At 40.7% G+C, this 27,682-nt stretch overlaps 1 protein-coding gene across 1 annotated transcript in view; it reads left to right on the forward strand.

Annotated features, from left to right (window-relative positions):
• ajap1 (adherens junctions associated protein 1) overlaps positions 1-27,682 on the forward strand; it is a 41,684-nt gene that overhangs the window by 3,097 nt on the left and 10,905 nt on the right. Inside the window, exon 2 of the mRNA XM_033969783.2 lies at positions 3,054-3,682. Within this exon, the coding sequence (XP_033825674.1) occupies positions 3,054-3,682 (629 nt within the window). The remainder of the gene's footprint in view (positions 1-3,053; positions 3,683-27,682) is intronic.

Genomic DNA, 27,682 nt, shown 5'->3' on the forward strand with positions numbered 1-27,682 from the left:
TAAGTAACTTTAGCGATAGAGACCTCCCCCTACAGGTCGCTTGTGAGAATACATCGTCGTAAACACCACGCCCCGCCCCCATCGCTCACAACACTTTACACAAAATGTCTCAGATGAGTAATGCTGTTTTACTTTATCTTATACATAAGCCTCTTAAATATGTAAATATATTGTGTAGTGCTCTGTGAGGTCTGACGCTGGTCATGACGGTAGAGCAGTTGGTTTTTGCCAACATTTGTAACTATAATCAGAACACAAAGTTGTTAAAAGTAAATACAAGCTCAGGCTGACTTTACATTGGGGTAAAGTTGCCTGTTGCTACATTCACAGACTGATTGACAATGCTGATTGCCAACAAAGAACGCATCCAGCTGCTAAAACATATAACATTACTGCATACAGATGAAACATCAGTCTGTCAATTACAGAAGTAACCCCGACGTGACAAGCAGTTTGATCATATGCAAATGCTTTACCCCGTTTGATGCTGAGCATGAAGTTAGCCATAGTCAGACAGCACAACAGAGCTACATTTGCACATTGCTCTTGTTTTCGCACAGACAAGTGACACTAACTGCACACATCCTGCATGCAGATGTAACTGCATACTAAAGCAAACAGTTATTCCAATTACATAACTAAAACAATAATACCACAAGTAATGCATATAAAAGTTATGTGATCAAGAACAACATGGCCTGATCGTGTCACTCTTGCTTCCTTCTCTTTCCTTGAGCTCTGGCCATTCGTGAAATGCCTTCCCCAGATTGACTGGCGCGTGAGCTCTGGCCCTGTCCCATTCAATGTTTTCTTCTCCTTGCTTCCTCGGACAAAGGCTTCCTCTGCCTTTTAGATGGTTGTGCCATGTCTGACACCTCAATAATGAACACTGGACATTTATTCTTGTAGTGAACTGTAGACAGTGCTGGTAAGGGGTGTGTTGTGAGAACGAGAACAGACTCCTAAGAGATGACCTAAGAGATGATCAGTGGCAACTAAGTTGCATGTCTGGTTTTTTCTGCTCAGAGACAGCTGGGGGAGCCAGCGGACCCTTCAAACACCCCAAAATAACCTTTGTAACCACCAGAGAGTTAAAAATGTTACCTAGTTGTGCTTTATAGCTGTTATATTAATTAAACATGCACATTTCATTACCACTGTCCAGCTGTGACACATGCTGTTGATTAGTTGCTTCTGTTTGGGGCTTTTTGTGGGGCTCAGGTCTCTTGTTTTGGGCTATTTTTGGGCTTACTTTAGTTTGTTGCAGTGTTGTCGCAATACAAAAATTTCAAATTAAATTTCAATACTAAGGAATATATTCGATACTCAACACTACAATACTAATTTAAAAAGCAATCTTTATTTAGACAGTAGAATGTTATTTTCAACATTAAATCAAAGTACTTTCTTTTATATTACAGTGTCTTACCTAGTTCAGAGGCAGCCCAGTGGGAGGAGTCAGGGACGGGGAAGGATGCAGAAGATTTTGCCTGATGACGCAGCTCTCTCTCTGAGTGCATAAAGAGGCTGCCCCGTGGGATGCGATGACTTTGGGTTCGCATTAGATAAAAGTGTTGGGGATCAGCTGACCTTGTGTCGGGCCAATCACGCGCCTTGATATGAATCGGAGCTGCGGTGAGTGCTGAGGAGAGCACAGAAAAGCACCAGTCTGACAGCTCCTCCGACCTTTAGATTGTAATTAACAGAGCGCGGACAAAGGAGTCAGGATTGAAGCTTAATTAAGACCGAGTTCACAAAGTTCATCTGGACAGTTCTGCTAAGTGGGCACTTATATAAAAGTCTGATCTGTCAATAAGGCACTACCTTATCTCTGTTCTTTTTAAATGGACACTATGTAACTTTTCTAGTGGGGGACATAAAGATGTGATTTCTTTGTCTTGAATTCTCCAGAGTTGACATTTATCTTAAAGAGAAGGTGTTATGCAAAATTGAAGATGACTGAAGATGTTTTAGGTGTCGTCCATGCATGTTTGAATAATCTAGTAATCTCTTCTGGGCCCTGTTCAAGCCCTCTTTATGGTTAGCAGTATGATCCTCTCCAAGGCTCAGTCCACAAGGCCATTTTTCCAGTATGTACAAAAGTAGGATATGAAACAATACACTACAACTTGACAAACTTTATACGATGTGCAGTAGTTTCATTAGTGGGATGCAGCTGATTGTGTTGTGCACTCTGCAGGGAGACGACTGTCAAAAACAAATTTAAACCAATTATACATTTCAATACATTGTTTTTGGAAAGTATAGCATTTTCAAATCAATAAGAAGTAAGAAAGTAAAAATGTAAAAATGTAATACCCCCTCTTTAACAGTCTTACATTTTTTCAATTACAGACGTTTCCTGGAGCTAAAAATACCTTAAAAATCATGCATTCTTATTGTGCGCATTGTAGCCTCTCCACAGATCTGCCCTGTAACTTGATCTGGTAGCACTACCTATTTGTCTGCATGGAGATTCTAGATAAGTTTAATACCATACAGTGGAACATTTGAGGCAAAGCAAAACCATCTCCTTTAAGTAACTTCATTCCTAATGACATTACAATGACAAAAACAAAGACCTCAGCTTCTGGCTCTGCTTATACATTTTCTGCCAAATTATGTAATTATTTTTTGGTCTCTCCTCTTTCTTGTTGAATGGGTTTATTTAAAGGTGCCGTTCCAGATTTTTACTGTCTTAAAAATGTGAAGAACAGAATTCGTCCAAAGTTATGCCTCACTTTTACCTTAGGAATTCCTCCCATCCTCATTATTCTCATTAGTTTATCAGCGCTGTCATGGTAAAGGGAATAAACATTTGCATTTCAACAGTGTATCAGCATTACCTCCCTGTTTTCAAGAGATAAAAAGTGCTGTATAATTAGATGCAGACGGCACACAGTGGTCTCATTTTGACCCTAAGAGCTGCTTATACAGTAGATCTGTACTAGAGCAAGGCAAGTCTGACTTATTAAAATGATCAAAGTTGTAAGTATGTGCGATCCTATATCATGTTGTACATAATGTGTGATCTCTGCTCTTCTCTGTTGCAGTGGCCCTGCGCTGAAGCCCTCCTGCACTATGGGACAGCGTGTGTGGATCTTTCTGGCCATGACGCATCTGACCTTTGACCTGTCCCTGTGCGCTGTCCTCAGTCCGGAGCAGCTCAGACTGACCCCTCCCCCTACGCCTCGACCACGCCCCCGAGACACGCCCACTCTGCTTCACTGGAGAACTGTCAGCCCATTGGCCCGCCGCACCTTAAGCCCCGCCCCTCTGGCCCAGGACCTCAGGGCTCATGTGGGGAGGGGCTTTGAGAGGCGGAGGCGGGCCACACATAAAGGCCTGTGTAAAGAGTGCTCCGCCCCCAGCGAGGTGCTCCGCCTCCTTCTGAGGGCCCGCAGGCAGCTTAAGTGGGACAGTTACTCTCAGGAGGGCCGCACCACCACCGTGTCTGACTTCATCGACTGGGGGCCCACGGGCACTGATGAGGGGCCCGACGAGAGGAACTTTACCCAGTCCACCAGTGTGTCCCCGCCCACGCTGCCCCCTACCACAAGCAGCACCCACCCACACAGGACTGTGACTGTGGGCACCCAGGAGCCCAAACGCCACACCACCACCTGGGCCCCAGCCACTGGAGAGACGGTCAAACCATCAAAGCCATACGGGAACACTCCAGGTGAGAGACTGTGCTACTGCAGGGGGCGCTACACACACACTGATACTGGTAGTACAAACAAGTTTAACCTGTGTCATGTGTTAGTTTTAGGCTTAACTATCCATAGAACCTCTTATTTATATATTTTCATTTTCAAGTTTGTTTGAATAATTTTAACTATTTTAAATTCTCACCTTGCCTTGAGCCCCTGCTTAATAATACATATTATATTATCATGTGTCTGAGGTAATGCAGTGCCTGTGTGTTTTGTTGAAGAAGGAGTTGTAGAGACAGGGTAAGAAGCTCAGAGTAGAGCCGCTGCTCCTTCACACTGAGAGGAATCAGCTCAGGAGGCTCAGACATCTGGGTGTTTTGCTTAGCGTCTGGCCTTAGATAAGCAGAAGATGGATATTTAGTACTACGTTGTTGAGTTGTAATGTCCTTAGTTAGAGCTTCAGTTTTCTGAGTGGATTTGACTCCTTTAAAAAAACATAGTTCACTTTTAGACTGGATAAGTTGTAACTTATAAACACGTCTGCATACACAGATATCTGCCTGCGGAACATGTTCACCCTGTTGTAACTCAAATCTAATGATTGTGTGTAGTCAGCATCTCCACACCTGTGTGTGCCCTCACACTGACAGCCTGAGCCCAGTGCCCGCGGCAGCACACAGTCGACACAGCCCTGGAGAGCAGTCAGGAGGATTCTGTTTACATGGACTTGTGTACACTCTGTGTGGAATTCTGAACTTTACTTTTACTGCTGCATACACTGGATACTTTCTCATGATCACATTCATGACAACACTGTATCAAAAATAGACTCAGAGGAGGCCTGTCACAATAACACATTTTGAAGTGCGATAAATTGCTATAGAAGCGCTAATCTTAAAACTGCTTTATGCCACTTACTCAATTGCCCAAAACAGGATATTCACTGTAAAACATTTTCTAAATTGTTTAAGTGCTATCACAACACAATCAACATGCAGCCCACTAATCAAAACTGCTGCACATTGCATTAGGTGTGTGAAATCGTATATTTAAACATTTCCGTGGAGCATGGGTGGAGTATAGCTTGGACAGGATCGCAATGAGAGATCGCTAAATTCATAAAATATTCATGGATGACATATAGAACCACTCCAGTCATGTTTTTGTTGAGGGAGCAAGTTATAACATCTTGCACAGTAAGATGGATTCTCGCGATATTTTTGAGTTTACAAACTAATGAGCATCCATCTTGAAGGACTCTCGCTGCAAGGTTAGTCGAGCGGCCCAATCACAGAGCAGCACTGAGGTTCGTGCGAAAGCCAAACCAATACAAACATATTTATGAAAAACATGTAGAAGGTGAGCACTTAAGATGTCTGTGTTGGTCTCTCAGCTGCATGTAACAAAAGTTAGATTTTTTGTCTTGTTCTGCTGTTGGGACACTTCGACTGATCAAACGTTTGATATTTCTCAAGTCGCTTTCAGTGAGAGCAATTTGGAATGCTACACATATTAATCAGGCGTGAGCTACGTTAATAACATGGGAGGAAGCTGCAGAAAAAGTCGATTTAGTAAAATGTTCTCCCTTTAAGGATACAGGTAGCAGAAAGCATTAGCCCCATTTAACAGCCTCTTTAATAAGCACTATGCTAATTTAAAACCTCCCGCTCAGTGTATTTAGTGTAGCCAGCCAGGCGCTCCGTTATGATTTCACTCCCCTCAATTAGCTGTGACTGAGGATGTTCCTATAAAGATGATGAACACTGATGGAGCAGTTGATGCTAGGACGCTAATGTTGCTAATGTTCAGAAATGTTTTTATGAAGATGGCCCAGCAGATTGTGGAGCTATCGTTTTGCCTCTTATCTGCCTGGTTTATTCGTCACTATGAGAGGGGCGGGCTGGGGAAAGTAGCCTGCTTAGACATTTACATCATTCTCATTATATTCAATCAGGTCTTAATCTGGTATCGCTCCACAGAGTTCGTTTTTCTGTAGTGTAATCTCCGCTAAGCTTTCTGGCACTTTGTAAACTACTTTGTACTCCTTGGTCTTGACATTTCTTGTAGAGTTTTTAAATGTATTGAAAATTAGATAATAATCATTACTAAAACTAGATAATCATTTGAGCAGGTATTGATATTTTCATTATCATTGTAGTATCAAAATTGGTATTGAGTATCGAGTCTATTCTTTAGTATTGAAATCAAGTTTGAAATTTTAGTATAGTGACAACACCAATTTCTTGTAATAAGGTAATCACTGTGTAGGTATTTTTTTCTGACAAAGTTGACACACATAGTTCATACTCAGTGTTTGCAAGGTATATATTTATAAAAGAAAATAATTGTGCATTTTTTAATTATGTCATTGACTAGACCAGATTATTCCTGATGTAATTGGTTTGAACTTATTCTGGTCCTGGTTTAGTCCTCCTGAATGATCGGTACCTAAACCCCAGCATCTGCAGATCATCATGAATCAGTGCTAGTTCAGCCTCTGCAGCTCAGTGAGTAAATGTTGTGGGTTCTGAGCTTTCACATGAGGCCTGTCCATAAACTGAGAATGAGAAAAACTTGTATGTGTTCTTTATATTAAGGCCATCATTCACCAAACCAAACAAACGCTGTGCAGAGGCGAGTAAATATCACTGCAGATCCAGTAAGATAATGTAACTCCTGTTGTGAACATGAAAAATGAGTCGTGGCACGTGTTTAAAATCATAATAAGTTTAATTCAGTGCTCTGTACAGAAGAAGCTGGCTTTAAGCAGTTGGCTGTGGGCGAGGGGCCAAAAACAGGGGCGCAGAGTGTTTAAATACAGTGCAGTTTGGTTGGATTATTTGGAGCCTAGATCAGATTTAATCAGATGAAATGGAAATCGATTTATAAAAAACAGTGATATACATGGGCCACAGTCACGATAAAATAATGTAGAAAATTACAAAGATGGTCTTGATTTGGTCTCGCTGGGTCTTGATTTTGTCTCGGGACCCTGTGATCTTGGACAGGTCTTGGTCTCAATTAGTGCGCTCCTCGCTGACAAAACATGTTCACCACTAGAACCCATTATACCAGCAGCATGCAGTGACGTTTATGGGTAGTCAAGCAGAGAATATTTAGTCGATAACAATTTAATAACTCCACTTTTTATACAGCCTACATTGCAAATCAGCATATTTACTTCACTGACATTAAATGCAAATATACTGAGCCAATTCTGAGTCAAGTTAGAGAAGCCTAGACCTACATAGTTTAACCATATTTGTATATATTAGAAAGTATTTGACACCCGGTTTGTACGAACAGGACTAGGCAGTGGGCTATTGGTTCTTCACAGATTTGTCATACTCCTACACCTTATTTCTGCAGCTGAGCCTTCACTGCTATTGTTATTTATGTAATTACTATTATGCATCTAGAAATCAGTGACATATGAGTGACATGTGACAGCTCTACAAATGTGTAAGGCTTCTCTTTCAGAGCACTATCAGCACTAACAAAATCAGGGTGCATTCCACTAATAAAAGTACTGTACATCACATCAGGTTTGTGAAGCTGTACTCTATTGTTTTGCATCCTGTTCTTGTATATTTATGGAAAGGCCATGTGGGAGCATCTGTGACATAGACTTGTGGACTGAACATTGTACAAGAGATGTAGCTTGTATTGCTTAAGGTAAGAAGGGTTTGAATAGTGCCTGGGAGAGATTGTTAGATTACTCAAACATGCCTGGATGACATCTAATATAATATATGACATTTTGATGAGGAAATAGTGTTATAGCAAGGTCAATTTTGCATAATACCCCCTCTTTAATATCAGAAATAAGTCAATTCTGCCTGTTCAACACTGCAGAACTGTAAGGCCCCATCCTCTCATAATGGCATTTCACTGTGACAAGAATCAGATTTTTATTTATGTGTTTTTATTGTTGAATATTGATTTTCTGTTCAGAATACGACGAGAGACAAGGCTAACCAGGCTCGAGGGAAATGCAGCCTGGGAATCACCGAAACACCGGCATTTCGTCAATCTAATCAAAATCAAGTATAGTCTTCTTCTGATGTAATTCTTCTGTAAATTGTACGGAGGTTTGATGCAGCAGATCAGAACACAAATATGCTGACAGCTGTTTTGGGCACGATGATGCTTTTCTGATGAGCTGTGAGCAGGCCTGTAGCACGCTCCTGACAGCACAGAGCAGTGAAGGCTGAGGACCGCAGACAGGAGCTAATACCCCTGTCAGCTGTGGGAATGACTGCTCTGATTGGAGGTGAGAGGGAGCCACCTGGGATTCAGAATCATCCTAACTGAATGCTAACTGAATGCTAACTATGCTAGCACAGGATGGATGACTTCAACTGTGAGTGTACATTAGTGTCTGTGTACAAGCCCTGATCCTGCTGTGATCACTGAGGGAAAATGCATGTGGTTAATGAGGCTCAGCTGGAACTCCAGGAGATATTAAGCACTATTCTATGCACAGGTTAGGTATGGTATTAAAAAGTACACTATTCAATTCAGTTTATTTTTGTAAAGCCCAAAATCACAACAACAGGTGCCTCTTAGGGCTTAACAAGATCATTGAAGTTAGAAATCCAACAATTGAAACAGACATTGGCCAATAACAAACACAGATTAACCAATATTCATAGAAAACAAGCAAATAGAGAACTGTCCCCGAACATCATCTGCCCTTACACCCTTCTTCTTGGCAGGGAAATAAATAAAATAAACAGTGGGAAAAAGAGAAACCTCAAGGAGAACCACAGTGAAGGAGAGCCTGCCCCTCCACTCTAGGCAGGCTGCAGATGTGTCCAGGTCCACAGAACAGGACCAGGGCACAGAAGGGGCATTTAAAGTCCAATCATCATAGAGCGGTCAGCAACCAGGCATCTGAAACAGGGAAAGTACGAGGAAACAGAGGATAGTCCTCAGGTTACAATATAAAGCTGGGTTTTATTTCTGCTCCTAACTGGCCTGACTGTAAGCTCATTCAAAGAGGAACATTTTAAGCCTCCTCTTAAATGTAGAGACTGTGGGATCTTTAAAATGGGCAGGAGCTGATTCCATAACACAGGAACTTGGTAAGTGAAAACTCTCACTCCTACTGTGCTTTTAGACTCTCTAGAAACACCAGTCCAACATTTTGAGAGCAGAGAGCTCTGTTTGGATGATATGGTACTATAGCATCTTGCAGATATGATAGAGTCCTTTATATGCTGGGAGGAGAACGGAATCCTGATTTAAATTTAATTTTGAACTCAACAGGAAGTCAGTGAAGGGACTCCAGCTCCAGGCTAGTAGGGAATTACGAAGTAGGATTGGATCGAGTACAGAACCCTGAGGCACCCCTTAGAACACGGTGAGGAATTCTGGTTTACATAAACAAACTGGTACCTATCTGATAAATAGGATTTAAACCAGCTGAGGGCTGCCCCGTGACACCTTTCACATTCTAACCTCTGCACCAGATTGTCGTAGTTGATGGTGTCAAACGCTGCTCTGATGTTCAACAGAGCCAGAATTGAGACCAGTCCATTATCACCAGTTCATAACAAGTCATTTGTGTAGTGCAGTTTCTGTGGTGAGCTCTGAATCCTGATTGGAAAAAAAATAAAAATAAATGATTAGTCTGTAGGTGGCAACAAAACTCTTTAACAAATCTTTTGAGGGTTTTTGAGACAGAGGGAAGATTAGAGATGAGTCTGTAGTGTTAGATTAGAGATGGGTTTATAGTGTTAGATTAGAGATGGGTCTATAGTGTTAGATTAGAGATGAGTCTATAGTGTTAGATTAGAGATGGGTCTATAGTGTTAGATTAGAGATGAGTTTATAGTGTTAGATTAGAGATGAGTCTATAGTGTTAGATTAGAGATGGGTCTATAGTGTTAGATTAGAGATGGGTCTATAGTGTTAGATTAGAGATGGGTTTATAGTTGACTTATAAATCAGATTCATTACTGTGGTTTAATGACTGCATATTTTAAGGACTGCGGGACATTTTCTAATGAGATATTTATTATATTAAGGATAGGATCCATAATAAGGAGGATTTCTACGAGGAGTGTGCCTGGAATAGGGTAGTTGATGTTTTAAGAGAACATAACGGCTGAAGTTAGCTCTGCTTGGTCGACAGCAGTAAACCTGTCTAGTATCACTGGTGGATTTATTTGGACACTAGTTTTACAACCTGGGCTTGCCCAGTACTAATTGTAGGAGTAATTACTTTGATTTATCTCTAATGGTTTAAGAAAGTCATCGCAGCTGAGCGTAGCAGGTACTGAAGAGTTCAACAGTGCTGTGGCAGTTTGTTGGCCTGGCTACAGTGCTGAACAGAAACCCACTGTTGTTTTTGTTTACTTCTATTCAATTTGAATAACAAGGATGTCCAAAGTGGGGCCAGTGAACCAAAGTTAGCCCATCAATGCATCTATTTTTATTTATTTATTTATTTTTTAAATATATATATTTAGGTTAAGGTAGAATTGTCAAAAGTATCGAAAGCCAGATACTTATCAAAACTAAGTACTTGTTTGAGCAGATACAAAAAAAGACACATTCACAGAACAGAGCTGTATCAGAACAAGTATAAGACCAGTCTTCCTCTCTAAAACATGCAATCACTGAAGACAGTTTCATCATAAATCCATTTTTTATATCATTAATAGGTTTGGACCTCTGCCCAGTGACTTATTATTTTGGCCCAGCAAAGAGAAAGGTTTTGGGCAGCATGTGTATAAAATGTTCGTGTTCTTTTCTTACATTCACATTTCATTATTCATTCACTCAGTAGTGGTAACCTAGTACTGTAAACTGTATGGCAGACTGGATGGAAGCGAGGCTGCTAATCTGTGCCATCGACCACCACCACCCACACATCAGATTCATACTCTGCAGTGTGGGTGAAGTGGCTTGCTGAAAGACACAATGACAGTTTGCAGTAGAGCCACTGCTGCCCCCACGATGATGCCTGGTATTCAGAGTGGTCTCCCATTGATGGTCTAGCATTGATGACATTCCCTTCTGCCTTTTGTAAATGAAGGGGTATGTATGTATATGTAACCTGATCAGTGCCGGGCAAAACAGAGGAGCTTTGATCATTAAACTGTGGCTTGTCCCCACTCATATTGTATTCACAGAGATAATCACTCACAAAAAAATGTTCAAAATTTGTGAAAACCTCACTGTACCGAATTCATGAAGGTGGGCATTTTTGGTGCAATGCCATGTTCAAAGCCCCACTGTGTCACTGCATAATACTACATACTACATAATAAATGTCTGAAAAACTCTCAACTTCTCTATAGAAAACCAAAAAGACCAGGAATAGGGCAGCAAACAAAGTTAAGTTAGCAGTGCACCGTGCAGAAATAAATAAAAATAAGGTCCTCATAAGTAAAATGGAGTCGTTTTGATCTTCTCCCAATCATCTATCAGTTAGCTTAACATTGCTTACAGCCATGATTCTAACAGATTTCAGCACTCCCCTCAAACTGATTTCATAGTGTTACCTTCTTCTCTTGATGGTTTTCACCTCACCTAATGTCACCTGATGAACTGTTGCTAAGAAACAACTCAAAAATGACAAAACGTGTAAATGCGTTTTCACCCCCTGGATTGCTCATTTGTTAATAAGGTGTGTAGCGGTGGCAGTAGCAGGTCTGAGGAGGCGGGCGGCTGCTTTGACTCCTCTGCGTGTTATTATTGTGCAGTAAATAAGACACATGACCCTGCACACAGATACAATATTAATCAATAGCGTAAATGTCACGAGCAGAGCCAAGCATGCTAACACATTCATTTATGAACTACACTGTCATGGGGCCTTTCTTGGTTCATTCTGACCACATATTGAGGATACTTTGTTTTTTTTTAACATTATTATTTCCCACATTAAAGTGCATATAGACTTCTCATGTCACTAAAAGTTAACATAATTATATTTAAGATTTTTCTGGAAATAGGCAGCAGATATGACATACATAGAGCTGAGACTGTGCCAAAAATTGAAAGATGGATAAATCACAATCTAAACTTTGGCCAGTCTCGGTGATAAGCATTTTAATGGACAGGTCGTCAACTTTATGGCAGTAAGAGTCTGTGCTGATGAAGAGGAGTTGCCGCTCTCTTGTTTAAGTGAAAGCTCTGAGTCAGGGCCACAGTCTCTTTATGTCTCCTCACGTGTCGTCATGTTTCACAAATTTGACTTAAAACTGCACAATCTGACTAAAAGTCCAGTGTCTTCTTCTGTCTCTGTGCGGCTGCCCCGCTCCTCCTCCCTGTCTCTGATCCAGCCTCAGCTCCTTACCTTTTTCTCTCCTCTGGTGCTTCTTATCATTATAATCCAAGATATGGAAAGTAAATGGATATTTTCTCACCATTTATGAGTGAAACTTAAGACCTACTTAAGTAAAACACTTACAGAGGGCACAAGGCCGACATCTGCTGATTTACTGAGGAGAGAAGCCGTTTGTATCAAGCGAAAAAGAAACAGCAGCTAGTGTCAAAGTTGCTATGCTACACAGTGGAGACAGTTTGAACACTGAAGTCATCTGATGAAGTCTGGTGAAGGTCTATGGTCTGAAAAAACATAAAAGGAAACAAAGTAAACATGCAGGATTGTAGTGTGTAAAATAAATCAATGGGGAATAAAAAAAAACAAACAAGCAAACTCAAAATGTCATTTACAACATTGAAAGTGCACAGACTAAAACAGTTAGAATAATTAAATATGATTTGAGTAAAATCTTGCCTAGTTTTTTATTATTATTATTATTATTATTATTATTATTATTATTATTATTATTATTATTATTATTATTATTATTATTTTGTATGTAGAGGTTACCACAAGTACTCTCCCACCGAGCCAAGTTATAAAAACAAGAAAATGTGTCACTTTAAACAGTGTCTTCTATTGCTGCATTAGCGGTTGCAACAGTAATGGCACTTAATCATGTGGACTAGAGAAGCGGGTGTATGTTTGTGAAGGCTGACCTGTGTTGGACCTGGAGGCGGACAGCTCGCATCCACCGCGCTCCGCTCTGCTGTTTCCATGGAGACTGGCCCAGTCTATTCACTGACAAATCTGAGCTCCCACGCAGTCAGGTACACAGCGACCAGCAGACAGAGGAATAAGAGGACAGGAGAAGACAGGAGAGGAGGATGAGGACATGATGATTTTAAACAGGGCACACATGAAAGAGAGAGCCCAGGTGCTCTCACTGGGTTCCATGTATAAATAAAGATAAAGAAAGAAAGATCATATGATAATACATCGGGTTGAGTAGGACATGTAATCTATCTGTGATCTATGAGTTTCAGTCAAATGTGCTTGCTGCCAAAGCGACACAATACGTCCTATATTACAGAGCAAAAGAAAAATAAAATCTGTCAACGGGACAAAACGCTGTTGGAATGGAGACGTTTTGCTCCTCATCTGGGCCGCTTCTTCAGTTCAGATCAGATTTCTGCTGGACACTGCGTAATATCTGTCTGAAGTGAGGAGCTAAATACACAGAAATTGTAAACACCTACTGTTTACAGTTTCTGTTTGTAGACTAGGTCTATTGTGCTACCTCAAGTTTGCACTGTGCCTGAGTCATACTTATCATAGTCATTCAAGCCCCTAATAAGTGATTTCACACCTATTAGCATCCTAGCTAGCCCTGTTGTTTTCTTTGTTCTCTTTGTTTTGCTTTGGATCTGAGGATTGAGTTGTAGATGATGTCTGAGGCCCCCATTCCTGTTCAAGAATAGAACAATAGACCTAGCATACATACAGAAACTGTAAACAATATCTGTTTTGAGTTTCAGTGAAATAAGGCAGTGTCCAGTAATAATCTGACCAGAACTGAAGAAGCCACTTGGACAAAACAGCAAAATGTCTTCACTCCTACAGCGTTTTGTCCAGTTGACAGACTTTATTTTTCTTTTGCTATGGATCAGACCTTAACGACTGAGGGATTTCACAGATATTACAAAAAAGGTTATTGTGGTCTTTAAGTCATGTTACAAAGTTGTTATCTCAAAAACTTACCTGGAATTGTGTTTGTTTCATTCATACATGCCTGTCTACATCTCCAAAGCTCAAAATGCTCTGTTCCACTTTGTGATGTCATGAAGCGATTACCTCTCACATGTCCATCTGCCACAAGCATCCGATTGATCAGGAGCTGTGCAGACGTCCATGGAGTGGACACACCGGCAGCCCCCTGTGCATCATCAACATTCACAATCTGCTCTGTGTATAAACTTGTTAACTTTTACATGTTTGATGGTTTAATGACACACAGCCACTCAAAGCACTCAGTTATATTAGGCTATCATAGGAGCAGACACTTTTGCACCCGTAAAGCGCTTGCATTTACATAGCAATTTTGAGGTAGAAATAATATGCACAGTTTCTAATAGTAAATCACGTGCAACATGCCCACAAACTGCACACTTTTTTTTTTAGTTTGCACCCACAGTTTTTAACCTGGATGGATAAGTCTGGCCTTTAATGTTCTCACTCTTGAAAGTGCACTGTGACAGAAAGTCAAGTGTCTGGGTCATGCAGGTGTTTCCCATGATTCTTAGAAAACATCCTGATTGGACGCCAAAGAGTGACCCTGTCAGTAGCTTTTTTATTAGTTAGTTCTATTAGCTCTATTACTTACTTTAGTCTTGCATACTCTGCATAATATATTTTCAACATTCAGTTATGTTAGTGTGAGTGCTCCTGTTAGAGAATAACAGAATAACCCAGGTTATCTGGTCAGGCTAGAACACCATACCAGTTCTACTGTAGATATGTCATGTATACTCTTCTGACTTATGCACGATCCTTTAGTATAAAGAGGTCACTTGAACCCTTTCATGTGGAACCAAGGCTTGGATAGACAATACCATGTGTGACAAAGCTATGTGCTAAATGTTCAAGTCCCCCTGGCCATAGTGTCAGAAACTTCTTCTGCGTAAGACACTCAGACTCCAGTCTCCTCCTTTTCATAAGTACTCTATGGACTACTTTAAAATAAAACTTCAACACCTAAATGGCACCAGGATATTCTGACCTGTTTTAATGTCTCATTGTCAGCAGAGTCTTATTGCACATGTTATTCTGCCCAGAACCTTCTTGCTATCAGGTTGAAACACCAACTACTGTGCCAACTGTACTACCCTCTAGGTCAGCTTTTACTGTTATGACACTTAAATATATGTTTCTTTTACTACTGCTTAAAAAGATGACTTGTCTTGAATACGATTTGCCTCATAAAGTTTAACCATGATTTAGTTTCAGGGTTTCATCCATTTTTCACATCCTCCGGTGTTGCTTGGAAAGCCAAATATTTTACTGCAGCAGTACTTCCTGATGTGAGATGCCATGTTCCTCATTCAAATTATTGCATTGTGAGTGATTGTAACACTAAAAACTCACTCACTTAGAGTGAACTGGTCCAACATTGTTTTTATAGGGCCATGGTGGAGTAGCCAAATATAGTACTCAAGTAAAAGTAAGGTTACTTCAAAATAATATTGCTTTAGTGCAACTGCAAAACAAGAAAGTACTTAGGAAAAATACTACTCAAGTAAGAGTAACTGTCATAATCTCTGGGGGATCAAAGCTTCAGACTCAGGGTAAAATTTTGACAGAGTTTATTACAAACAAGGAAAATGTGAATGTTGGTTGACGGAGCAGATAGTAGAGAACGGGGTCGTAGGCTGATGTCTTCAAACTGGTCATTGGAAGCCGGGTCAGAGGTGGAGGTGCAGGGTAGTTCCATGGAGTGGGATCTGGTGAAAAATGAGGAAAAAAAGAGCTGAATACTGAGACCATACACACAAAAAAACTAGACTGAACCAAGCAGAACTGTACCACAGAGGATACGCAGACGATCTGGCGGAGTGTAGGATCCTCAGCCTCTTTGTACTCCAGAGGTGGAGTCTTGATTGCAGGTGTGTAGTGGGTGTTACCAGAGTCTCCGCCCAGCTCCAGACAAGGACACAGAAGGGAGGGGGAAGACAACACAGAACACGCCAAAAAACCCAAATCCTGACAGTAACTTAAATATTGCTGTCAATTTTATAATTCTGATTTATAATTTGAAGTGAATGTAAATCACTAAAACGTTAAATATTGCACAAAACCTGCTATTTTCAAAGGATAGACAAACAAAAATGTATAAAGTAAATTATATCTGAAGGAACGGTGCAAAATACACAAATGTTCAAATCATTTCTTATTGTCAACATATTTTGGCACATACAGACTTACAGTGGGAAGCAAAACTTTTAACTATTTCACACATTACTCAAGTATTAGTAAAAGTATAGGGTCTGAAAACTACTCAGAAAAGACTGGGTATGTTAGCTTTCTACCAAGTTATAACGTGCCCTCATCATTTAAAGTATTTCATTTGTCTTTAGATATACAGAGAGTACCAGACTCTCTTTCATGAGTGTCCGGTTCAAATACAGGACAATAGAAGCAAAAACAAACAAAAGAAATAACTACATAGGTCCATTTAACACATTAAAGACAGGTGCGGGTGTGATTGTAAATGTTTATTACCAGATTATTAAAGTGCATCAGTGCATCAAAAACATATCTGAAGAGGTTTTAGATGCCATCCATGCAAGTTTGAATCACACACAACAATTCTCCATAAATATACAAAAGCATGATACAAAACTGTACACAACAATTTGACAAACCTAATGCGATAGTTTCATTAGCTGCAGTGCACACAGTTGTGTTGTGATATTGCTCTGAAGGGGGTGTGAATGCAGAGAGCAAAGGGAGGGGAGACTCAGAGCATCACAAATGAGAACAAAATGAGATAAAACATTTTAATATGTTCTTTTTGGTGAATATAGCATTTTCAAAACAATAAAAGGTAACATGGTGATCTAAATATGTGTTAGCAGTTAATACTCCATAGAAGTTAATTACTCTCTCTTTAAAAAGTTACTGTAAATGACTAAATGTAACTGAGTAAAACCCATCTCTGGCCGATGGGGTAGAGTCTGGTAGACTTGAGTTCATTTGTTGTCCTGGTCTCCTCTTGCAGGCCTAGGTGTGGTGGACTTGTGATTTATCCCATAGTTAATGCTGTGCCTGACACAGCGGCCGCTCTAATGCTCCCACCATCACTCAGCCAGCGCACCACAATTAAAGGGCCATTCTTCTGCTGCGTCATCCCTCGCCCCCTTCCCCCCTCTGTCCCTCTCGCTCCCCCCTCCCTCCGCTGCTCCGCTCTGCGCTATGTGATTGCGGTCCCTCTTACCCTCTATCTAAGAGATGGCCGATAAGCTCTGACAATATTTTTGGGCCAAATCTACGTGTAATTTTCTTAACTTTCCCCATCAATCAATCAATCGATATCACTTTAACTGTCCCCAAGGGGCCATTTAAGCACACAGAGCAGTAAAATACACTAATGATACAAAAACTCAAACCTAAGTCATCAGGTCCAGTGTTCTGCAGCATCACAGTAGTGTCCAGGTGGTGCCAGGTGAATTCTGGACACACAACAAGAAAGCCTCTTCTGAGCCTCTCCCACAAAGTGTTTCCTCTGCCATGACTAAAATAAATCATTTAAAATAAATAAACAAATAAACAAACAAACAAATAAATAAATAAATATGTCTTCTGTCATATTTGGTGTAAAAAGCCTGTTGTATAAAAAAAAAGTCAGAGCTCGCTGGTTAGCATAGCTATCTCCAAGCAGTGTCGCCATGGATACAAGGAAAGGAAAACTGTTCAGATCACTCAATCCAATAGTCCTTAACTTCCATCATTTAAACTGTGCATGCTGCACTTCTTGGGTAGTCAAAATCCCCAAATGTTAAGTTAAAATTTTAAGCAAAAAACTTTAAAAAGTACTACTACTCATTGTACTCATTGTGCCAGCCAATCAGCCACAAGAGCAGAAGACCACAACCATGACCATAAGTAAGTAGTTTAAATTTACTACAAACTCACCCACAGGCCTGTTTTACCTCCTACCTGGTGGAGAGTAGTGTAGTCACAGACTTTGTACCCTGTAGCTTCTGATTTGAGTGTTCGAATAAAGCTTTATGTGCAACTTTAGGCAGCTGGTCTGCCAAAACAAAATATGTGCCTCTGTTGGAAATTTAAAAAATTTACTTTTTTGAGCTTTATATCATCCTGTTGAGAAACCATGCAATTCTAAAAGTGGACCAAATTGTGGACAAAATACAGAGTAGTACTCAGAAAGACAAATATTTTTAGGCGCTACTGGTGTGAACATTAGCGAACCTCTGACTTAAAGCATAAAATCAACATTCTCATGACGTTTATTATATTATGACATATTTGTTGATCATAAAACTGCTTATCAACTGTTCCTCCTCTGAGAAAACTAGAATTAAAGACATTTTGTCCATTTAAACTAAATTGGTTTGTCCCAGTGCAGATATATTGTAAAAACAGCTCTTCCAGGATGATTCCACATCCACAACCCCGACAGAATATGACCCGTGCTCCACCCACTCCACCACCTTCTGACAAAAAACTCCACAGTTAGGCCTGTCACATTAACACATTTTGATGCATGATATATTGTTGCTGAGCAGGATTGAGATAAATGTTAATATTGAAACTACATTATGCCATTAATTACGATTTAAATAATGCAACATAATCCCAGTAAACATTTTTAAATAGACTGTTGCATTATAAGACATGAGCTGCAACAAATAAAAGGCAGAATGAACCAATAACTAGCCATAAAAGGGATTTATTGACTCCACTACAGCTCAAATCTTATCGTATTACAGCAAAAAAATACCCCAAATCTCCTCACAGTTGCAAAGAAAAAGTACAAATAAAAAAATACTGAGGCCAAAATATATTGATCCATCCATCATATATTGAACTATAAGTCATTATAGTGAGGCCTATCCACAGTTCAGAACGCGACAAACAGGAAGAATAATGTGACCATGAATACACTCCACACTGACTTTATCAGCATCAGATTATTTGCAGCAGATTGATTTTACAAGTTGTTGCTTTGATAGTTGGGCTCAGTTGCTTTTAAAGGTCCCACATTAAGCAAAGTTGACTCTGGTGAGCTTTAAGCCATGCTGTAATGTTGCTACCTCATCAAAAACATACCTGGAGTGTTGTTTTCATTCACATGTTTGAGTAATTCTTTATTATTAGCTCAAAATGCTCTGGTCCACTTTGTGATGTCATGAAGGGGTAGTTTTCAGGTTAACAGCTACATTTTACAATTTTTTAGTAGAGATTGACAGTCCCAGGTTTGAAATTGTCCCAATGATTCTAAGGAAAGTACATAGACTTTAAAAACACAGTAGAGCACTTCCTGTATTACCATGTGACATCACAAGGAAGAGTGTGTTTTCAGTTTGAAAGAAGAACTCTTAAGTATGCCTAAATATGCAGGGTTTGTGTGTTAATGTGTGAATGAAAAAAAATGATGAGGAAATAGCATTTTAACAGATTAGAAACTAGCATAATATGAGGCATTTAACTTTGACTTTAGCTCACTGAAACACTGACACGATGAAGAAATTCTTGGTCGACTAAAGACATGTGCTGACGATCGGTCGACTAAACGGGGTGTAGCAAAAGCTCTCAAAAGTAATACAGTACGTATCTCTATGCATCTGACCCACACTAAAGGCACAAGGCTACATCTGCACGGGAGTTCATGGGAAAATCACTATTAATGCAGGAAAAAAGTACAAGAAAACATTTATATATGAACAGATTAAATTTGTGAATCATGATTTTAATCTAGTTTTTTACATATAACTACCAAAAATACCAAATCTTCAGCTAACCCACCAACTCACTTCTCCCTTCTGCTGTTGTCCCATATACGGTGGGTACAGAAAGTATTCAGACCCCCTTAAATTTTTCACTCTTTGTTATTTTGCAGCCATTTCCTCAAATCATTTAAGTTAATTTTTTTCCTCATTAATGTACACACAGCACCTCTACTGACAGAAACAAGAAATTTTTGACATTTTTGCAGATTTATTAAAAAGAAACACTGAAATATCACACGGCCATAAGTATTCAGACCCTTTGCTGTGACCCTCATGTATTTAACTCGGGTGCTGTCCATTTCTTCTGATCATCCTTGAGATGGTTCTACTTCTTCATTGGAGTCCAGCTGTGTTTGATTAAACTGATTGGACTTGATTAGGAAGGCCACACCCCTGTCTATATAAGACCTTACAGCTCACTGTGCAGGTCAGAGCAAATGAGAATCATGAGGTCAAAGGAACTGCCTGAAGAGCTCAGAGACAGAACTGTGGGAAGGCACAGATCTGGCTAAGGTTACAAAAAAAAAAATTGTGCCGCACTTAAGGTTCCTAAGAGCACAGTGGAACCCTTTCTAGAACTGGCCATCCGGCCAAACTGAGCAATTGGGAGAGCTGAGCCTTGTTGAGAGAGGTAAAGAAGAACCCAATGTTCACTGTGGCTGAGCTCCAGAGATGCAGTCGGGAGATGGGAGAAAGTTCTAGAACGTCAACCATCACTGCAGCCCTCCACCAGTGGGGTCTTTATGGCAGAGTGGCCTGATTGAAGCCTCTCCTCAGTGCAAGACACATGAACACCCGCATGGAGTTTGCTAAAAAACACCTGAAGGACTCCAAGATGGTGAGCAATAAGGTTCTCTGGTCTGATGAGACCAAGATAGAACTTTTTGGCCTTAATTCTAAGTGGTATGTGTGGAGAAAAGCAGGCACTGCTCATCACCTGTCCAATACAGTCCCAACAGTGAAGCATGGTGGTGGCAGCATCAGGCTGTGGGGTGTTTTTCAGCTGCAGGGACAGAACGACTGGTTGTAACTGAAGGAAAGATGAATGTGGCCAAGTACAGGGATATCCTGGATGAAAACCTTCTCCAGAGTGATCAGGACCTCAGACTGGGCCGAAGGTTCACCTTCCAACAAGACAATGACCCTAAGCACACAACTAAAATAATGAAGGAGTGGCTTCAAGACAACTCTGTGAATTGAGCATCTCTGGAGAGACTTGAAAATGGCTGTCCACCTTTAACATCCAACCTGACAGAACTGGAGAGGATCTGTAAAGAGGAATGGCAGAGGATCTGCAAATCCAGGTATGAAAAACTTGCATTATTCCCAAAAAGACTCATAGCCGTATTCACTCACTGCTTCTACTAAATATTGAGCAAAGGGTCTGAATACTTCTGACCGTGTGATATCTCAGTTTTTCTTTATTAATAAATCAGCAAAAAATTCAACAATTTCTTGTTTCTCTGTCAATATGATGTGTGCTGTGTGTTTAGCTGCTACAGTTTATGTTCAGGTGTACTCAGTAGTCCAAGTATGTATGTAGTAATCTACATAAAATGATTAGTCGACTAGTACAAATTTTGGTTGACTAAGACACCATCGATGGATTAACTGATTAAACTAACAACAACAACACGTTTAAAATAGTCCTATTTTGCAAAATTAAACTTTTAGAGCTTTTGGCTTCCTCACCCTTTATTCACCCAAAGTTGTATTTGGAGTGATTCGTGCATGTTTGATCAATCTTTAATTTCTTATTTTGTAGACGCCATATTTCTGATCAACCCGTGTTTTCACCGTCACTTGCACACGCCCACTGCTCTGTACTTACTTTGTTCTCCAGTTTCATTTTTCTTAATCAATGATACAATTAAAATCTACTGTGTTGTGTATTCATTTTGGTATGAAATTTTGGTATGCCACGGTTTGCTAACAAGAAAGTCAGTGGACTTGTTTATTTAATTAAGTAGTTATAGATGGGTATTGTGATTTAAACTGTTCAAAACCCTAACCCTAACATAATGATCCACAGGTGTCGTACATTATAACTATAACTATACAGCAAGCATAATATGTCATCTTTAAATCTCGAAAAGGAACAGACCAAAGAGTAAACACGACAGGTCTTCCTCTGTTTTTTACACTCGATTGGTGTAAAAACAGGTTTCATGTGCTGCCTCCATCTCTCTATCCCTCCACCCATCCCTCCATCCTGTGTGCTGCCTGTCTACACTGGACATGTTCATCAGACTGTGGAGAGCAGACAAGCGCACACACCTCCTCTCTCTCTTTTTCTCTTCTTCTCTCTCAAACCCAGCCCTCCTACCACCCCCATCTCCATCTCTTTTCTGCCCCTCTCTCTTTCTCCCTCATTCTCTCTCCCCTTCCCTCTTGTTCACTCACTTATTCTCCATGTGTCCATGTTCTTTTTCTCTCCTTCTCTCTCAACCCCACTCCTTCTATCACCCCATCTCCATCTCTCCCTCCTATTCTGCCCCCCTTTCTTTCTTTCTGTCTCTCTCATTTGTTCTCCCCTTCCCTCTCGCTTGGCCTGCAGCTATCGATTATTGTAGTAATCTAGCAATGTATTGATTATTTACTTTGATGTATAGCTAATACTGGCGCATTTACAGAAATGTTTATTAATGTGCATTGTCCCTATTCAAATAAACTAATAAATAAATAAATAAATTGGGTAATCTATTACTTTTTTTCTTTCTGTAAAACATTTTTAAAAGCTTATTAAGTTCAGTTGTTTCAAATAAGAAATCTCTGCTTAAAATAACACTTGTATTCCTAATTGCAGCATTTCACTCATAGACAGCAGACCAGTCCAAAATCTCACTATAAACTTCACAAATGACTCATTACGTGTCAACAGACTGAACACTGAGCTCACAGAGTTTTATGTCACATGACTTCAGCTGAGGTCAGGGTTCACATCTTCACATGTTTGAGCACTTAGCTCTGTGCACTGGTCATTCTTCACTGAGGTACAGTGATTTTGCAGCGCTATGTCTCTGTGTCATTCACTTTAGTCTGTGTGTTCACTTTAGTCTGTGTGTTGTTCACTTTAGTCTGTGTGTTGTTCACTTTAGTCTGTGTGTTGTTCTCTGTGTGTTGTTCTCTGTGCGCTGTTCACTTTTGCCACTGTTTGTTGTTTACTTTAGTCTCTGTGTGTTGTTTTCTGTGTGTTGTTCACTTTAGTCTCTGTGTGTTGTTCTCTTTGTGATGTTCTCTGCGTGATGTTCTCTCTATGTTGTTCTCTGTGTGTGTTGTTCTCTGTGTGATGTTCTTTGTGTGTTGTTCTCTGTATGTTCTCTGTGTTCTCTCTGTGTGTTCTCTCTGTGTGATGTTCTCTGTGTGATGTTCTCTCTATGTTGTTTTCTGTGTGTTGTTCTCTGTGTGTTGTCTTCTGTGTGTTGTTCTCTCTGTATGATGTTCTGTGTGTTGTTCTCTGTGTGATATTCTCTGTGTGTTGTTCACTTTAGTCTCTGTGTGATGTTCACTTTAGTCTCTGTGTGTTCTCTCTGTGTGATGTTCTGTGTGTTGTTCTCTGTGTGATGTTCTTTGTGTGTTCTCTCTGTGTGTTCTCTCTGTGTGTTGTTCTTTGTGTGTTCTCTCTGTGTGTTGTTATTTGTGTGTTCTCTCTGTGTGTTGTTCTTTATGTGTTCTCTCTGTGTGTTGTTCTCTGTGTGTTCTCTCTGTGTGTTCTCTCTGTGTGTTCTCTCTGTGTGTTGTTCTCTCTGTGTGTTGTTCTCTCTGTGTGTTGTTCTCTGTGTGTTCTCTCTGTGTGTTGTTCTCTGTGTGTTCTTTGTGTGTTGTTCTCTGTGTGATGTTCTTTGTGTGTTCTCTCTGTGTGTTGTTCTCTGTGTGGTGTTCTCTGTGTGTTCTCTTTGTGTGTTGTTCTCTGTGTTGTTCTCTGTGTTGTTCTCTGTGTGATGTTCTCTGTGTGTTCTCTCTGTGTGTTGTTCTCTGTGTGTTCTTTGTGTGTTGTTCTCTGTGTGATGTTCTTTGTGTGTTCTCTCTGTGTGTTGTTCTCTGTGTGTTGTTCTCTGTGTGTTGTTCTCTGTGTGGTGTTCTCTGTGTGTTCTCTTTGTGTGTTGTTCTCTGTGTTGTTCTCTGTGTGTTGTTCTCTGTGTGTTGTTCTCTGTGTGTTCTCTTTGTGTGTTGTTCTCTGTGTGATGTTTTCTCTGTGTGATGTTTTCTCTGTGTGTTGTTCTCTCTCTGTGTTGTTGTTCTCTGTGTGTTGTTCTCTGTGTGATGTTCTCTCTGTGTGATGTTGTGTGTGTTGTTCTCTGTGTGATGTTGTGTGTGTTGTTCTCTGTGTGATGTTCACTTTAGTCTCTGTGTTGTTCTCTGTTTGTTCTCTGTGTGTTGTTCTCTGTGTTGTTCTCTGTGTGTTGTTCTCTGTGTGATGTTCACTTTAGTCTCTGTGTTGTTCTCTGTGTGTTGTTCTCTGTGTGATGTTCTTTGTGTGTTCTCTCTGTGTGTTGTTCTCTGTGCGTTCTCTGTGTGTTGTTCTTTGTGTGTTCTCTCTGTGTGTTCTCTCTGTGTGTTGTTCTTTGTGTGTTCTCTTTGTGTGTTCTCTCTGTGTGTTCTCTCTGTGTGTTGTTATTTGTGTGTTCTCTCTGTGTGTTGTTCTTTATGTGTTCTCTCTGTGTGTTGTTCTCTGTGTGTTGTTCTCTGTGTGTTGTTCTCTGTGTGTTGTTCTCTGTGTGTTGTTCTCTGTGTGTTGTTCTCTGTGTGTTCTCTCTGTGTGTTCTCTCTGTGTGTTGTTCTCTCTGTGTGTTGTTCTCTCTGTGTGTTGTCTCTGTGTGTTGTTCTCTGTGTGTTCTTTGTGTGTTGTTCTCTGTGTGATGTTCTTTGTGTTGTTCTCTGTGTGGTGTTCTCTGTGTGTTCTCTTTGTGTGTTGTTCTCTGTGTTGTTCTCTGTGTGATGTTCTCTGTGTGTTGTTCTCTGTGTGTTCTCTCTGTGTGGTGTTCTCTGTGTGTTCTCTTTGTGTGTTGTTCTCTGTGTTGTTCTCTGTGTGATGTTCTCTGTGTGTTGTTCTCTGTGTGTTGTTCTCTGTGTGTTCTCTTTGTGTGTTGTTCTCTGTGTGATGTTTTCTCTGTGTGATGTTTTCTCTGTGTGTTGTTCTCTCTGTGTTGTTCTCTCTCTGTGTGTTGTTCTCTGTGTGTTGTTCTCTGTGTGATGTTCTCTGTGTGATGTTCTCTCTGTGTGATGTTGTGTGTGTTGTTCTCTGTGTGATGTTGTGTGTGTTGTTCTCTGTGTGATGTTCACTTTAGTCTCTGTGTTGTTCTCTGTGTGTTCTCTGTGTGTTGTTCTCTGTGTGTTGTTCTCTGTGTGTTGTTCTCTGTGTTGTTCTCTGTGTGCTGTTCTCTGTGTGTTCTCTCTGTGTTGTTCTCTGTGTGTTCTTTGTGTGTTCTCTGTGTGTTCTTTGTGTGTTGTTCTCTGTGTGTTCTGTGTAGTGTTCTCTGTGTCTTCTCTCTGTGTGTTCTCTGTGTGTTCTCTGTGTGTTCTCTCTGTGTGTTCTCTGTGTGTTCTCTCTGTGTTGTTCTCTGTGTGTTCTCTCTGTGTTGTTCTCTGTGTGTTCTCTCTGTGTGTTCTCTGTGTGTTCTGTGTGTTCTCTGTGTGTTCTGTGTGTTCTCTCTGTGTTGTTCTCTGTGTGTTCTCTCTGTGTGTTCTCTGTGTGTTCTGTGTGTTCTCTGTGTGTTCTGTGTGTTCTCTCTGTGTTGTTCTCTGTGTGTTCTCTCTGTGTGCTGTTCTCTGTGTGTTCTCTCTGTGTTGTTCTCTGTGTGTTCTCTCTGTAACTTCGTGCCCTTCACTGTGGTTCTAGTTAATTATGTAAATTAAACGAATCATCAAGGCAATAAAATAATAATCAAAGCATTTTTGTTTTCAAATTACTCGATTTCCATGTTTAATCGTTTCAGCCTCACCTTTGCTCACTCTCTCTCCCCGTCTCCTCCTTCTTCCTCCTTGTTTCCATCTCTCTCTCCATTTCCCCCCTCACTTCATCTCTCTCTTATTCCCCCTCTTTTTCTCACCCTCTCCTTTACCTCCTCTTTATTTTTCACCACCCTGATCCTCTCTTTTGCTCCTCTCTCCCTTCACTTTTTTCTCCCTCTCTTCTTGCCTTCTCTTTCCTTCCCTCGCACTTCCTCCATTCTCTCTCTTTCTTCTTGCCCTCTCTTCCATTTTCAACCATGTCGATCCCTCTGCCTCCCCTCCCTCTCTCTCCCCCTCTCTGTTTCTTTTTATTTTCTTTCGACCCTGTCCGTCCTTCTGTCTCCCTTCCCTCTCTTCTCTTCTTTTTCTTTCATCTTCTCTCCTCCATCTCCTTCCCTTTCCCCTTCTCTTTCTCTCCCCTCTTTCTCTCTCTCCCCTTCCCTCTCTTTCTTTTTGTCTTCTATTCCAAGCTCAACCCTGTCAATCCTTCTGGCTCGTGTCCACCTCTCTCTTTCTCCCTCTCGCTCCACCCTCCCCCTTTACCCTTTCTCTCATCTCTCCCCTGCCTTTCCCTCGCTCTCTTTCTTTCTCCCTCTCCCCCCTCTCTCTTTCTTCTTGTGCTCTCTCTCTCTCCCCCTTCCCTCTCTTCTTTCTCTCTTTCTCTCTGACTCAAATAGAAGGTGATTTGAGAGCTTGACTGCCAGAGCCTGATGACTGTGGTTGCCGGCCAAACTGCTGCTCCATCTCCGCGGGCCCCCGTCTGCCATTTGTCACCATTACACCCCCGCCCCACGCCCCTCCACATCCCCCCACGCCCGCTTCCTTCTCTCCCCCCTCTCCTCTCCCCCTCCCTCTTCCCCCTCCACCTCTCCATCTCTCCCCTTCTCCGACGTCCAACTTTCCGGCTCTCCTGTCCGCCACATTAGGAGCTGGGTTAGCTTACATTCTCTATTATGGGCTGTCAGAGCTCGTGATTAGCTACGCAGGCTAATGAATAAGACATGATTGTATTAGCTAGCGTCAGTTCTACCTGTGGGGGACATTTGGATGGAGTTTGCGGGTTGATTAGCTTGTTAGCAGCAAATAAGGGTTAAGTTGGTTCTTTCCCTATAGGCCTGGTGTAAAGGTACGGTGTGTAGCCCGCACTCTTACTGTTTTAAAGCAGATCTGTTCTGCAAAATCGACTTTTCAGAGATTTTAACCATGTTGTAGTTGTTTGCTTTCTTCTTACCCTCTCCAAGTTGTATTTACAGTGATTATTCTCCTGTATTCAAGATGTCATTTGCCGATCTATCACCTCCACCGCTCCTCTGTACTGTACTTACTTTTTTATTTTCTTAACCTGTGATTCTCGTGGAATTCAGCAGCATTATATAGTAATTTTGGTACAAATGAAAAAAAAAAAAAAAAAAGGTTTGCTCTGCTCACTTGTGTGATGTGCAGCTATCCATAGGGGGCGATGGCTTCTGTTCGCATCGGGCACCACAGTTTTCTAAAGCAGAACTCAGCGGATTTGTTTCTTTTATTATATTCATTTTAGATGATTATTGCTATTTAAAATGTCCCATACAGCAGACTCAAGCGCAATACAGTTTATCACCGGGATTACATTTTAAAAATAACCTGCAATATGTGAAATCTGCAAAGTAGTCAGCTGTATTTTGTTCATTTTGTCATTAACATTTTCACATATTTCTCTCTTGTTTAAACACTCTCAAAGTTCAAACTTTCATATATTATATCCCTCTTCCTCGATTGCTTTAAATGTGTTTTTCACGTGTCTCTGTGTTTTTGAAGTCTTTCTGAAATCTGTCAGTGCAGAACGTTTCTTCGACATTGTGGGTTTTGTTGGAGAGAAAACTTGCAAATGTACAGCACTTCAGAGTCACACTGCGATCCAACATTTCTGTAAATTTGTCTGAACACATTCTGTACTGTACAGGAGACACGGCACGGAGGAGACTGATGGACAATGGTCTACAGTCCAACAGCCAATCAGGACGCAGAACACAATGCACGTTCATACAGTGGAAAAAAGCATGGACAATTGCACAAAAAAAATAAATCCTTGAAACAGCAAGGCCATGAAAGGTGAATCACGATCTAGTGAGGGACAACTGTATTTGTTTTTTAACAAAGGTACTGCAGTCACAACTGAACCTTAATGCTAAAATGTTAGTCTTTTAAAGTGCAGCTTAGTTGTCGTACGATGTCATTTGTTGTTGCACTAACTGTCCGCCCCGCAGCTCACAGTGACGAGTAGT

The sequence above is a fragment of the Periophthalmus magnuspinnatus genome, chromosome 7 (assembly GCF_009829125.3).
Source record: "Periophthalmus magnuspinnatus isolate fPerMag1 chromosome 7, fPerMag1.2.pri, whole genome shotgun sequence".
Lineage (NCBI taxonomy): Eukaryota > Metazoa > Chordata > Actinopteri > Gobiiformes > Gobiidae > Periophthalmus > Periophthalmus magnuspinnatus.